The following is a 12,743-nucleotide window of genomic DNA, read 5'->3' as shown; positions in this document are numbered from 1 at the left end:
GACTGTCAGGACGGTTGGCAGCAGCTCACTGCTATCCAGTAAACACTCCTTTTAACCACGAGAGACTTGACGTTTTACTCACGGAAAATTGTCTTTTCACTTCTCGGTCCCGTATGCACTAGTTTCTTATTTCCTTTACTTCTGATTTATTTTTATGCTTTATAATATTTTGACTTGACGGATAACTTTCTAAACTCTTTTATACATCAGCCCGACTTTCCCAAAGGTGAATAATTTTTCAGTCTATGGATATTTTGCATTTCAATAAATATCAAGGAAATCGCCTGTGACAAGAAGTTGGACTTTTGGCAGAAATGTCAGAGGATTCTTGGGAGTAAACCAGGGCTGGATACTTAATATTCACTAGACCCACAGTTTGTTGCTCTTCCTTTTACTACTATCTTGTGGAAACTAATCCTTCTTTAGGAATTGATACCATTGTGTATTCAGCACATTAGTTTTTGACAGTGTATCTTCATGGTCTTGTGTTAGAAGTGAGAACTACAAAATAGTAACAGAAAAATTTTTGTCTTGAAGGAAATTAAGGACTGTTGGCTTAAGGCCCTGTGCTCTGAGCGGATGGTATAACTGATTAACATACGTAGCAGGAGAAATTTCACCACATACATGACTGTTAGAACTTTCCATCACCTGTTGGCTAACAGGCTTTATTTCCTCCTGGCCAATGAATTTTTGACCCCGGGCAGTGCAGTGCTTAAGCGGTCGGCTGCTAACTAAAAGATCGGTGGTTCGAACCCACCAGCCGCTCTGTGGGAGAAAGATGTGGCAGTCTGCTTCCGTAAAGATTACAGCCTTGGAAATCCTACATGGTCGCTATGAGTCGGAATGGACTCGACAGCAATGGGTTTTTTGGCCATCTGCTATTTAGATTATGAAAGATAGGTTGTTAGGTCTGACATATTGGGCATAAATTATTAAATGGCATTTGTATTCCCTCTGAAAGCATTATGATGTTTAATCGGTTGACTTTTTCTTTTAGAAAAAGCTATGCATTTGCAAGAAGAGCTCACAGTTATTAATTCCAAAAAGCAAGAACTCAGTCAGTCTGTAAACCGTGTGAAAGAACTTGAGGTAATCGTTAAGCCTGTAGTTTTTTCCAAATATATGTTAGACAGTGTATGAAACTGTAGTCATACATAATTTATCTGAAGTTATCCTCTGGGCACATTTGAACTGTTTATTATATGACTAAGAAGGTGATGGCCGAAGTTAGGTTCATAAAATAATTCTTAGTTTGAATCTAAGTCACAGAGGGATGCATGGAAAGAAGATGTGCTTTGGAGACCTGTTGTCCTACTTGAATCCTGCCTCTGTCCCTTTCTGCTTGTGTGCCTTCAGGCAGGTTCTGTGACCTCAGATTCCTTATCCCTAAAATTTGGAAAGCTGCCCATATCACATGGTGGTTGAGGGAATTCAGTGAGCTAATGTACAGGTCGGTTTCTACCTCAGCCTCTTCCTCTTTCTTATCAGCAGCAGGTAAACATTCCTGTCAGTCCATGGATGTCTTATAGATGAGAACAAAGCGAGATGCACTTTCACATGCCACTCGTACTTTATTTCTGCTCATTAGCGTGCTGTCTGAGGGATAGAGCTGGAACTTTAGGTACTTCAAGTGTAAACCGTATATACAATTTATTTTTGCCCCTCTGATGACTTAGGCATTTGGAAATTTACAGAGTTCCACATCCAACTGTCAGATATGCTCAGAAAAGGAAAGCTTCTCACTGTGTGTTAGTGATCATTTCTTTCTCACCTTTCTGTATTTAAAACAGGATAGTACGGCAGTCTGATTGTTCTTGGGTCCATAGTTGCATCTGGAAAATGGGATGATAATGAGAAGCACTTGCTTCATAGGACAGAGTTCTGTATAGTTCAAGTTCGATAAACTTCCCCCTGCGCCGTATCTATTGAGTGACCTTAATTGTGATGCCCAGTTCAAAGCATCCTGCCAGCTTATACTCAAGCAGTGCTGTAGGGTCACTGTACAAGTATGGTTTGTCCTTTTTGAATTTCAGCTTGAGTTAGAATCTCTCAAAGCCCAGTCTTTGGCAATGTCAAAACAAAACCACTTGCTGAGTGAAAAGGTTAAAGGGCTGAGTGATTATTCACGACTAAAAGAAGAGAAACTGGAGCTGCAGGCACAAACTAAATTGCTGAAACAACAACTGGAAGAGAGTAGAAGTGAAAACGTGCTTCTCCTAAACCGTATGTCTTTGTTTGGATTTGCATCGTTTTGTAATTCATATTAAGTCAGAGCCTGTAAGATAGACTTCAATTGGGAAGATTTTATAAAGTTAAGATTCATGGATGGAAATGACTTCCTTTTTGCTTGCTATTGGATAATTAATAGTGTCACTGTAAGAAGTAGTATGTTGAAACTACCAATCTGCTTCTACGGCTCCCATGCCCTCTGACTCCTGGTTGGATTTGGCCAGTGAGGACACTGGCAAGCACTTGGAGGCTGAGAGAAGGGTGAGGTCGAGGTTGGCACTCCCCGCTCCCTCCAGGACGGTGGCCCAGAGGTGGTAGCAGCGTGGCATGTTGCTGCCCCAGGGAATGGCACCATCCTTTATAGTTACCCTCCAGAAGTCACTCTTGAAAAAACAGTCCACAGATGACCCGATGCGTAGGCGCCATCTGCCTTCTGCCTGGGTCCTGACTGTCACAGACGGATGCACGGATCGGACTGGACAGCTGTTGATAGAACACTGTTTCTCTCCCTTCTGTGCGTAGTGGAGGAGAGAGACAGGCTGTCAGGTTCACTGGAGGATTTGAAAGAATTCTGTTCCTTGGAGTAGGACTCTAAAGGGTAATTAATAAATTTTGCATTAACATGCATTAAATTCTTTGTTTCTGAATTCTGTGAATCAGGATTGCTTTTTTGCCCATTTAATAGAATTAACGTAATGTTAACTGTGTTGAGTGCAAAGAAAAGGAAGAACCATTTAAAACATCCTTAGCCAATGTTGTGAAGTGAAAGAAGAAAACCCACAAGATTGGTAATGACTAGGATTTTTTTCCCCTTCTTAGGCATAGCTCAGCCATCTCCTGAGCTTGTGATTTTTCAGAAGGAATTAAAGAAAGCAGAAAATGCTATAGCGCTTGGGCATAAGGAGTTTGAAACTCACAAGCAAGCTCTGGAAAAACGGCTGCAGAGTGAAGTGAGTGTTGGCTGTTCGCTTGTTCAAGTATTGTGGCAGTCCACTTGGTAGACGTAGGAACTTGGCATAAGTCACACCCAGCGTAAACCGGGCTTACTTATTTTAACATTTGAAAGTACTGCCCCAAATATGCTAAGGGTCTCATTTCTTATCTGAGAATGTTCTCTAGCAATTATATGACTTCCTGTTACTTAAACGTCCTGATAGTGCCCACTTATAAAGTGTCTCTTGATTCTCACCCTGCCGGGACCCAGTTTGACTTACAAATATTGACCAGCTCTTTCTGATTTCTCCCTGCTGGCCCTGGAGGCGCTCTTCTTTGATAGGAACGAAAAGGGTGGTGAAAAGCTTTTTGCGTGTTCTGTTTGTTGGTTTTTTCATAGAGACCCTGTTGATTACAGGTGTAAACCTTCTGGGAATTGGGAAAACAAAAATAAAACAAGCACCATGAGAGAATTCTTCCTTTAGAAATGAGCTGTGATTTGTGTTACCTTGATTTCTTCTCCTTTTCGAATCTTTTCAGATTGAACATTCAGCACAGCTGAAGGCCCAGTTGATCGATTACGATGCGACTGTAAAGAGGTTAACTACACAGATTGCCGACCTAAAATTGCAACTGAAGCAAACCCAGACAGGTTAGAGATGTTTGTAGCCCATGAATATTTTGTTTGTGTAAAGCTTTTGACATTTGTGGAAGTGTTGTGATTGTTATTTATGGAATTTTTAGTAATTTTCGTATTAGAGGAAAAAGCATAGAAATATATGTCTTCTTAGAAGTAAAACTACCTACCCATTTCAGGAACACCAGCTGGGACCAGCTAATGTTGATTTCCCTTCAGAAGTGGCCCCTGGCTTGGGAGCACCTCACATCACAACCACAAATGGTGTGGTGGTGGGGTGGTTGCTCCATATGACACAGGAGTCCCAAAAGTCACCCTGGACCTAGGCTTTCTTTTTTTTATTTGTTACCTCAAAAGTAAGACTGATTGACTATTGGGTGGTTTTGCCTGTTCTTGACAGACAGGTATACAAATATATACACATATGCACGCATACACACACACGCACACGCACACATATACATACGTATATGAAGCCGGGTGCCCTAGTGGAAAGAGCACTGGTGTTGGAATCAGAGAACTGTCTTTGGTTTTGGACCCCAATTGTAGCATTAGTTGTTTGGCCTTGGACACGTTTCTATACCTTCTTCCAGTGTCGTGCTGAATGAAGATTAAATGAGGTGGGTCCCAGTACAGTGCCTGGGACGAAGTGGTCACTGCTGTCACTGTATTACTTCCTTTACTCTGGCTGCAGTCATATCTGCCGTTGCCTCCTTCATAAGAACTATATTGCAGCTTAGATGCTTTTTGTTTGTTAGCTGCTTCAAGCTCAAAGGTTCTGTGTGTTACCAGTTTAACCGGCTTCTCACACTTCCTTGTGCTGAGCCCTTCTTATGTCCCACCTGCACTCTTTCCTTGTCAATCCCTTATTCCCCTCTGCCCACACTATTTTTATTTGTACCTCTACTCATTTCTATTCTTTCCTCCTCCTCTTTTTCTGTCAACAATTCTATGTTTGCCAGACTGCCCGTAGCTGAAATCATAGCAATCTCGTATGGAAAAATTGTTCAGTGTGGATGGAACCTTTTCAGAAGCATGCATTGCCCATTGCAAGCGTATTCCTTGCAGCACCGCGCCTGGCCCCATAGGGAGCATTGCAGGAGGGGAGCAGCCACATGCAGTGGCTTTGCATTAGGAAATCTCAGCGGCTGTACTGCTTGCCAACAGTGTGACCCAGCCTCAGTAAGCCTCAGTCCCCTTCTGTACAATGGGAGCAGCAACAGTGCCAGGCCCCAGCGTTGCTGGGAGTGCAGGTCCTCATTCTCTTGTCTGAAACTCTGGCCGTATACCATGTATTTCACAACAGCCCAGGGGCCTGGGGCAGCTTCCTGTAGGCAGACAAATTGTCATGGATTGAATTACGTCCCCCCAAAATACGTGTCAACTTGGTTAGGCCATGATTCCCAGTATTGTGTGGTTGTCCTCCATTTTGTGATACAATTTTCCTATGTGTTGTAAATCCTAATCTCTGCCTGTGGTTAATAAGGCAAGATTAGATTATGGTAAAGAGGATTAGGGTGGGTTGTAACACCCTTGCTCAGGTCATATCCCTGATCCAGTGTAAAGGGAGTTTCCCTGGGGTGTGGCCTGTACCACCTTTTATCTTACAAGAGATAAGGAAAGGGAAGGGAGCAGAGAGTGGGGGACCTGATACCACCAGAAAGCAGCGCCAGGAGCAGAGTGCATCCTTTAAACCCAGGGTTCCTGCATGGAGAAGCTCCTAGTCCAGGGGAAGATTGATGAAAAGGACCTTCCTTCAGAGCCAGCAGAGAGAGAAGGCTTTCCCCTGGAGCTGACACACTGAATTTGGACTTCTAGCCTACTAGACTGTGAGAAAATAAATTTCTCTTGTTAATGCCATCCACTTGTGGCATTTCTGTTATAGCAGCACTAGATGACCAAGACACAGATTAATTACTTTACAATCAAATGTATGAATATTCATGCTAGGTGGGATAAGTAGAGCTTATAAATGAGTTTACATCAGTTCAGATCAAGTTTTTCAGCCAAATGAGTTTAGGTCTTGTTAGGCTTTGCCACCAAATAAATCATGAATACATCTTCAGTGCTCAGAACTTTTTGGATTTTACGATTGTGTATGAAGGATTGTGGATTTATATCATGCATTACAGAAGAAGGCTTATAAAGCCATACGAAGCTCTCAGTCCAAACCAAAAAACCAAGCCCATCGCCGTCAAATCCAAGTCCAACTCATAGCAACCCTATAGGACAGGGTAGAAGTGCCCCGTTGGGTTTCCAAGGCTGTAATCTTTACGGAAGCAGACTGCCACACCTTTCTCTTGCAGAACCTGGTGGGTTTGAACTGCTGACCTTTTGGTTAGCCACCAAGTGCTTAAGCACTGTGCCACCGGGCCTCTTTTCAAGCTCTCGATAAACGTTAATAATTCTTGAAATTACCCCTGTTTAAGAAACAGTTTAATGTGCAAGCTTGTCCTTTTATTACTTTTCTTTGATTTTTCCAAAAATCATGATCTTGAGTATATTTGAATTGTATTCTCTACCTTTCCCCCTCAGATCTCAAGTTCTCTTTTTGTAATTTGCAGCTCTACAGAATGAAGTGTACCGCAACCCAAAGCCATCTCTGATGGATCGCTCCATCACTGGATTCAGAAGTGGCAGGATGGTACCTCACGACGGTGATATAAGCGGAGATTTCTTGAAGAATCCTGTGGAACAGGAGAAGGCTCTGGCAGTTGCAGTTACACCAAGGGTCACAAGTCCCCCAGATGCAGGCATGGAGAGCATTTCCCCCGATTCTGACCTTGAATTTGTAGCCAATACTAAAGCCAGGGTAAAGGAGCTAGAACAAGAGGCCGAACGCTTAGAAAAAGCTTTCAGAAATTACCATCGAAGAGTCACTCAAAACCCAGGTACGAGCCCGCCACCAGCAAAGAGTCCGCTGCCCCTGTACTTGCTGGGAACTCTAAAAAATGTCACTTCACGTTCCCCAGAAAGAGGTCTTTTTGCAGAGGACAGAATTGTATCTGAGCAGCCTCAGGTGGACATTCTGAGAGAGGAAAAGAGCGACGCGTTGGAAGTGCTGACAGGTAGCGCAGCTTCACGGCGAAGGAGGGGCTCTTCCCCAAGACGCCTCTCCTCCACTCCCCTTCCAAAAGCAAAGAGGAGCCTCGACAGTGAAATGTACCTGGAAGGTAAGCTGCTACAGAAAGGGTTTCCAGAACACTCTCGCTTTGGATAGACCCTATTCTCTTTGGTCCTGTCATGAAGGAGTCAGGCCTTCACCTGGACCAGTTGGGTCCTCTCTCTCTACCTGTGTTTCCTGGCCAACCTTGGCGTCTCCCTGCTCCACAGGTTTGGTGTGGGAGTCAGTAGGAGAAGGAGCTTCTGGGTCTGGCATTTTGCTTAGCAGGCAGAAGTGTTCAGGGAGGGACAGTGTCCTTTCCTTGGCTGCTGGTTAGTTTTATTTTACATTTATTACCACTGCTGTTCAGTTTAGGTGCTTGAGTGGTTAGTATGAAGCTCATTTATCTTGCAAGGATCACAGACAGAATTTCTTTTCAAACCAGTAGAGCTCCTTAGAAACCACACTGGTATGCGTTCTGTGCAATTTGTCATATTCTCACCCTGGTTCCTTCTGCCTCTTAGGTCTGGCCAGATCCCTCGTTGCTTCCCCCAGCGCTTGTCCTGACAGAACATCCCAGCCCTCGCCTGCTGAGTCTAGGCCTACCCCCTCCAGCGCATCTCCCCGCAGCCTTCCGGAGCAGAAGGCGAGGTAAACACCACATTCGCATCGGCTTCAGCCCAGTCTTGTTACCTGCGGTTTAGCTTTTACTTGGTGTTTTATTGTAGACCATAGGAAAGATCTTGTGGCAGTATATGGTTTGCAGCGAGATTGTAAACTGCAGTGTGATCTTTGCGAATCATCTGAATCACTGGGAGGGGGAGAGATTCCTTTTTAACATAATTTCTATTTATTTGTTCAACCTGGTGGATAGAATACACAATATGGTTTAATAAGTATCTTCAGAGTTCTGTGGCTATACCCAGTTTATAAAAATAAAAACAAATGTAGAAAATCTCAGAAAGTAAATACATTCAGTTTGTTTTTAAACTTGTAACAATTTTGCACTTCATTAAAAAGTATTTTGGCATATAAACAGATAAGATTCCAATTTTTATAGCATTGAAATAAATTCTGAAGTGACATTGGCTCTAGGGTATGATTATTGAAGCAGAACGGAGTGTTGTTTTAGAAAGAAGGCCCGTGGGTCAGCCCGGGCTGTGATCGGAGTCACACTGGGGTTTCTCCCCAGGCCTGGCCCCCACTGCAGGATCTTCTGACTCGCTCGACCCCGGGCTGGAGCCTGGGTATTGGCGTGTGAGCAGTCCCATTTACCAAGTTGAGAACTGCAGTATGGGCCTGTAATGGTCCTACAAGCATCTCACATTTGTGGTGCACTTTGTGGTAATAGCCACGAGGAAAGATGGGACTCACCCGTGCGCTGAGGGGCACGCTCGGTCGAGCTCCTCATATTGCAGCGCCATCTGTTTCGTGGTGATGCTGTACAGAATTTCTTTCTTTCGAAAATGTTTTGTGGTTACTGAGAAAATAAACTCCTAGGGAATAGCACTGAGAGTGCTATATTCTTTACTAACAATAGTCGTACCTGCCTCCCCGTGTGGGGTGGTTCTGAGGATAACTGAGTTAATGTATATTAATCACTCAGAACCATGCCCAGTGCCTGGTGAGCCTGCAGTGCATCGCAGCTGCTGTTCTTTATAAGCTGAAGAGAAATGAATTTTGTGAAGCATTTTCTTGATTTACAAATGGCTTTTTCTCACACTGTGCTCTTGCATTTGATGTGATTAAAACTTGACACTCAAGAAGTTTATTCTTCCAATCCAGTCTTTATCAAAAACAAGCTGAACTTCAAGACAGAAGTGAATTTTCAAATCTGGACAAGCTAACTTCTAAGGATAATGAGGAACTTGATTCATCTTTTGAATGTAAGTTCAAATATAAGTACTGATTTTTATAAGTTGAAAATGTAGAAAGCATAGTTTTGGTGAGACGGCCATTGTTACAAAAAGCAAAGCAGTTACAACTCGGACATTTTTATTTTGTGATAAAACCACAAATACAGAGATTTCACCTCTGTTTTAGATCATGAAGATTTTCAGGAGTGTGTCTGAGTTCCATTTTTTAAAACTTAAAAAAAATTTTAGGATGACTAATAATTTCAAAGTTAGAGCGAAGCCTGTAAATGAATCCTTAAAGCAACTATAAAAAGGACAAAAGACAGACTTAATTTACCAACTTTTGGGTTACCTCATTTTTTAAATAAGTGATTTAAAGTTTTTTTTTTCCTTTTTTATGAAATTGTTGTGATTCTCCTTTAAGTTATACTGATTCTGTGGATTTCCTCAGACTTAGAAAACCCTGCTCTTAGTTCAGAAAGGGAGGTGAAAGAAACTGGTGTCCTGACCGTGGCCCTGACGTGTTCCCGTTGGCTCACTTCAGCACCCATGTCTTAAATGTAAAACAGACGTAGAGTCCATCCTCTCAGAGGTCCTTTCCAGCTTGAAGAGTCTTTATATTTGCATATAACCTATCCATTAGCCTTGTAAACTTCATTGTTAAGTCTGAGACGGTAATGTTTTGAATACTTAAATGAGAGGGCTTAGTAAATTTTACAAATTATTTTTAACTTGTCGGTTAAAGGACAACTTTGATAAATTATTTCTATTGAAATAGAATTCAAATGTTATCAGCAATGCAAGTTAATTTTTCTTTGCCATTGGCTTGATTTCCTGTTGGGTAACAAATCTAATGCAGTCATGGATCGTATAATGTCGCTTTGGGCAATGTCCGACTGCGTATACTTTTTTTTTTTTTTTTTTTAAAGGAAAGCAGCTTTCCTTAGTCATGAGGGAGCTGTGCGGCATCACTGATGGACACAGTGCGGGTGGGGATGGCGTGGCTCTGGCTGGGCATGTGGTTGCTGCTGGTGGACAAGCTGGGCTGGGCGCGGGCCCTCGGGCTTTGTCCAGAGGGTAGGTGGGCAGGGGCTGCAGGGCCCAGGCTGCTCCTGCTCCTCAGGCAGGCGCAACAGTGGGCAGGGCTGGGCTGGGTGTGGTCCGCTCCCCGCTCCCTCCTCCTTTGCTTCCTGACTCTGCTCCTGCTGCTGCCCTGTCAGCTACCACCCATTTCTCTGGCCTCTGCCAGCAGCTCCAGCTGCAGCAGCAGCAGCAGCGGAAACGAGGACCACCAGAAGCAGGCTCCCATAAGGTTTTAATATGATAGGCTTTATGGGGGCTTGTTCGTAACTGTGGGTTGTATGTAAGTCAGTCATTCGTAACCTGAAGATTGCCTGTATATAATATGGTGTTCACACAATGTCCAAATCACATAACGTCCTATTTCACAGAACGTATCGTGGACATTAAGTGATGCATGACTGTATTGTAAAAGAGTTGAATTCTTTCAAGTCTGAAAATGTTTTGAAGAAGTAAATGCACTGACAAATGTGTGTGTTGAAAACTTTTTAGACTTCTGTGAGGAAAGGGCTCGCCCAGTTGCTTTGGCAGAAGTGTAAGTGCTGGACAGTTAGTTACTCCACCCTCTGTGGCACCCCCTTCTCTGGTTGTTGTTATTAAGGACTCATGGGACAATTGTTTGCCCCTGTGTAGATGCAGGGGACATGCCAAGGTCATTTGAAGTGGATGGGCTACTCCCCGCGGGCGATATGCCTCACGTGGACACCGTCTCAGCCGCCGTGCCCGCCAGGCCTGTCTCGCTTCAGTACACAAGTAAGCTGGCATTTGTTTGAACATTAGTAGATGTGCTCTGTAAATGACTGCCGGTACATTGAAAGACTTTTTGTAAGCATAGATTATTGAAAGCCTTGGGGTTAGGGTGTTACCATTGTTAATTGCTTTTCTTAGGTAACTCTCAATTTGAACACGTGAAGACAGTGCTGAGAAAAACACACTGTGTGCAGGTAAAGCTTCTCATTTAGTCCTCGAAGGTCAGATGTTTTTTAAAATATTTTAAACCGTCCATTTGAACACAGCAGTTTCACACTTTTCCTTAACACTAGGTAAGATCCATTCCACGGGAACCTTAGCATCTTGGGAAATCACGGTGGAAAGATGGAAATAATGGGTTCGTCTTAGGGTTAACTCCTGTTACGTATCCTTAAGGTGATTTTAACATTTTCCTATTTCTTTTTCTATCTGTACCCTTCCTTCATGTCTTAAATTAGAGCAGGAAAAAAAAAAAAAAACAACTTTCAGTCACTGAAAAAGCTGACAATGCCAAGTGAACTTATTGCCAGAGGAAAACTGATCGTCAGTTGTCTGGCCCACTTTCTCCTTCGTCTTATCCCCACCAGCTTACCCACTTCCCTCACTGGTGGGGGAGAGGGGAGGAGAGGGAAGATGAAGGCAGAAATGAGAGCTTTTATCCAGCCAGGCCCTTTGCTCCATGGACCAGAGTGCCTCAGCCTTACACTTGAAAGGAAATCCCTCCAGGAAAGCCACCTTGGAGTCACTTCCAAACACTGGAGAAACATCATCCCCAAAGCAGGGCCAAAGCCTCTTGGTTGAAATCATAGTATTCAGGAAGATGAGGAATTACTGAAAGAAACTAGAGATACGCTGGCATATAGCCATGAACCCAGCCAAGCCCCTTACTTCCTAGAACTTCAGGTGATTTCCTTTATTCAGCCAAATAGGGGCAGTGACCAAGGGAAGCGCCTGTCAGATAGGCAGCCATCTGGCAGAGACATGAGCGAGGTGAGGGAATAAAAATAGCATAAGGGAAACCATCTGAGTTGGTAGGTGTTCTGCCTCTGAAATGTAATGGAGATTATACTAACGACCTTTATGATAATTATTAAGCTGCATGGTTAGTGTTTGATAATTGAGAAATTATTTTATATTCATCATCTCACCTTTTCCATCATGGGTGCAAAGGAAATGAAAAAGGCTGAAACTTGGAATCTGTAAAGTGCCCAGTGGAAATGCTTCTTGTCTTGGCTCTTATATCCAAAGAGATTTCTGTATGCCACCTGTTGCTACAAAATATACCCCAGCCCAGAGAAGTTGCCCTTTGTTCTTTTTTTTTATTATTTTTAAATAATGTGTTTTTGGTGAAGGTTTACACAGCAGTTTAGGTTCTCATTCACGAATTTCTACACAAATTGTTCAGTGACGTTGGTTACATTCTTCACGACGCATGAACATTTCTCATTATTTCCGTTCTGGTTGTTCTGTTTTATTTTTTTTTTTAATTGGCACCCAAACAACATAGCCATTTTGCAGTTGCTCTCGCACGTAAGTGGGCAGTGCTGGTTAGGAGGTCCCCTTCTTCCACCAGCTGGGAGCCCGTGGCTCTGCCTGGGAGCAAGGCTGCTGTTTTCATTTCAGGGCAAGGACTGAGGGAGAGGACACCGTTGCTTTTCTCCTGTCAGTAGAACCAGCTCGGTTCCTGCTGGTGTCTCTAGAACGAGGCGCGGCCAAAAGGCTCCAAGCCTGCTAGCAAGCCTGTGAGTTGTTCTGCTTATTAGCCTTGCTCAGCTGGAAAAGTTTAGGTCATAGACTGGAGCCAGAGGCGAGTTGTCAGAACAAGCATCTGGGATTGAGATTTACTGAGCCCTTTGAGGTGGAGGGACCTGGGCGAAGAGCTCTGGGAATGGACAGATAATTAAGACGTGGGCCTTGTCTGCAAGGAATAGGAGTGAGAGGAGCAAGTGTATGTGGTTTTTGACAAGGCAAGTTCAAAATGCTGGGTGAGTATGGTGCTGGAGGGGTTGTCACTTTAGGAATCAGGAGGACTTCCCAGAGGAGGCGGCATTTCAGTTGGGTCTTGAAGGGTAGGTAGGGCTTTGTAGGGAGAAGGGGAGGAGGGGACCACGCCAGGCTCGGGAGACAGGGAGAACAAAGGCCCAGAGCAAGG

At 43.7% G+C, this 12,743-nt stretch overlaps 1 protein-coding gene across 1 annotated transcript in view; it reads left to right on the top strand.

The window, feature by feature from the left end:
* OFD1 (OFD1 centriole and centriolar satellite protein) overlaps nt 1-12,743 on the top strand; it is a 36,184-nt gene that overhangs the window by 20,141 nt on the left and 3,300 nt on the right. The window contains exons 12-19 of the mRNA XM_004386341.3: nt 1,001-1,092; nt 2,037-2,226; nt 3,052-3,182; nt 3,706-3,817; nt 6,367-6,975; nt 7,430-7,556; nt 8,691-8,791; nt 10,475-10,594. Coding sequence (XP_004386398.2) covers nt 1,001-1,092; nt 2,037-2,226; nt 3,052-3,182; nt 3,706-3,817; nt 6,367-6,975; nt 7,430-7,556; nt 8,691-8,791; nt 10,475-10,594 — 1,482 coding nt within the window. The remainder of the gene's footprint in view (nt 1-1,000; nt 1,093-2,036; nt 2,227-3,051; nt 3,183-3,705; nt 3,818-6,366; nt 6,976-7,429; nt 7,557-8,690; nt 8,792-10,474; nt 10,595-12,743) is intronic.

The sequence above is a fragment of the Trichechus manatus genome, unplaced genomic scaffold (assembly GCF_000243295.1).
Source record: "Trichechus manatus latirostris isolate Lorelei unplaced genomic scaffold, TriManLat1.0 scaffold00162, whole genome shotgun sequence".
Taxonomy (NCBI): Eukaryota; Metazoa; Chordata; class Mammalia; order Sirenia; family Trichechidae; genus Trichechus; species Trichechus manatus.
This window is presented reverse-complemented; position numbering and strand designations above follow the sequence as displayed.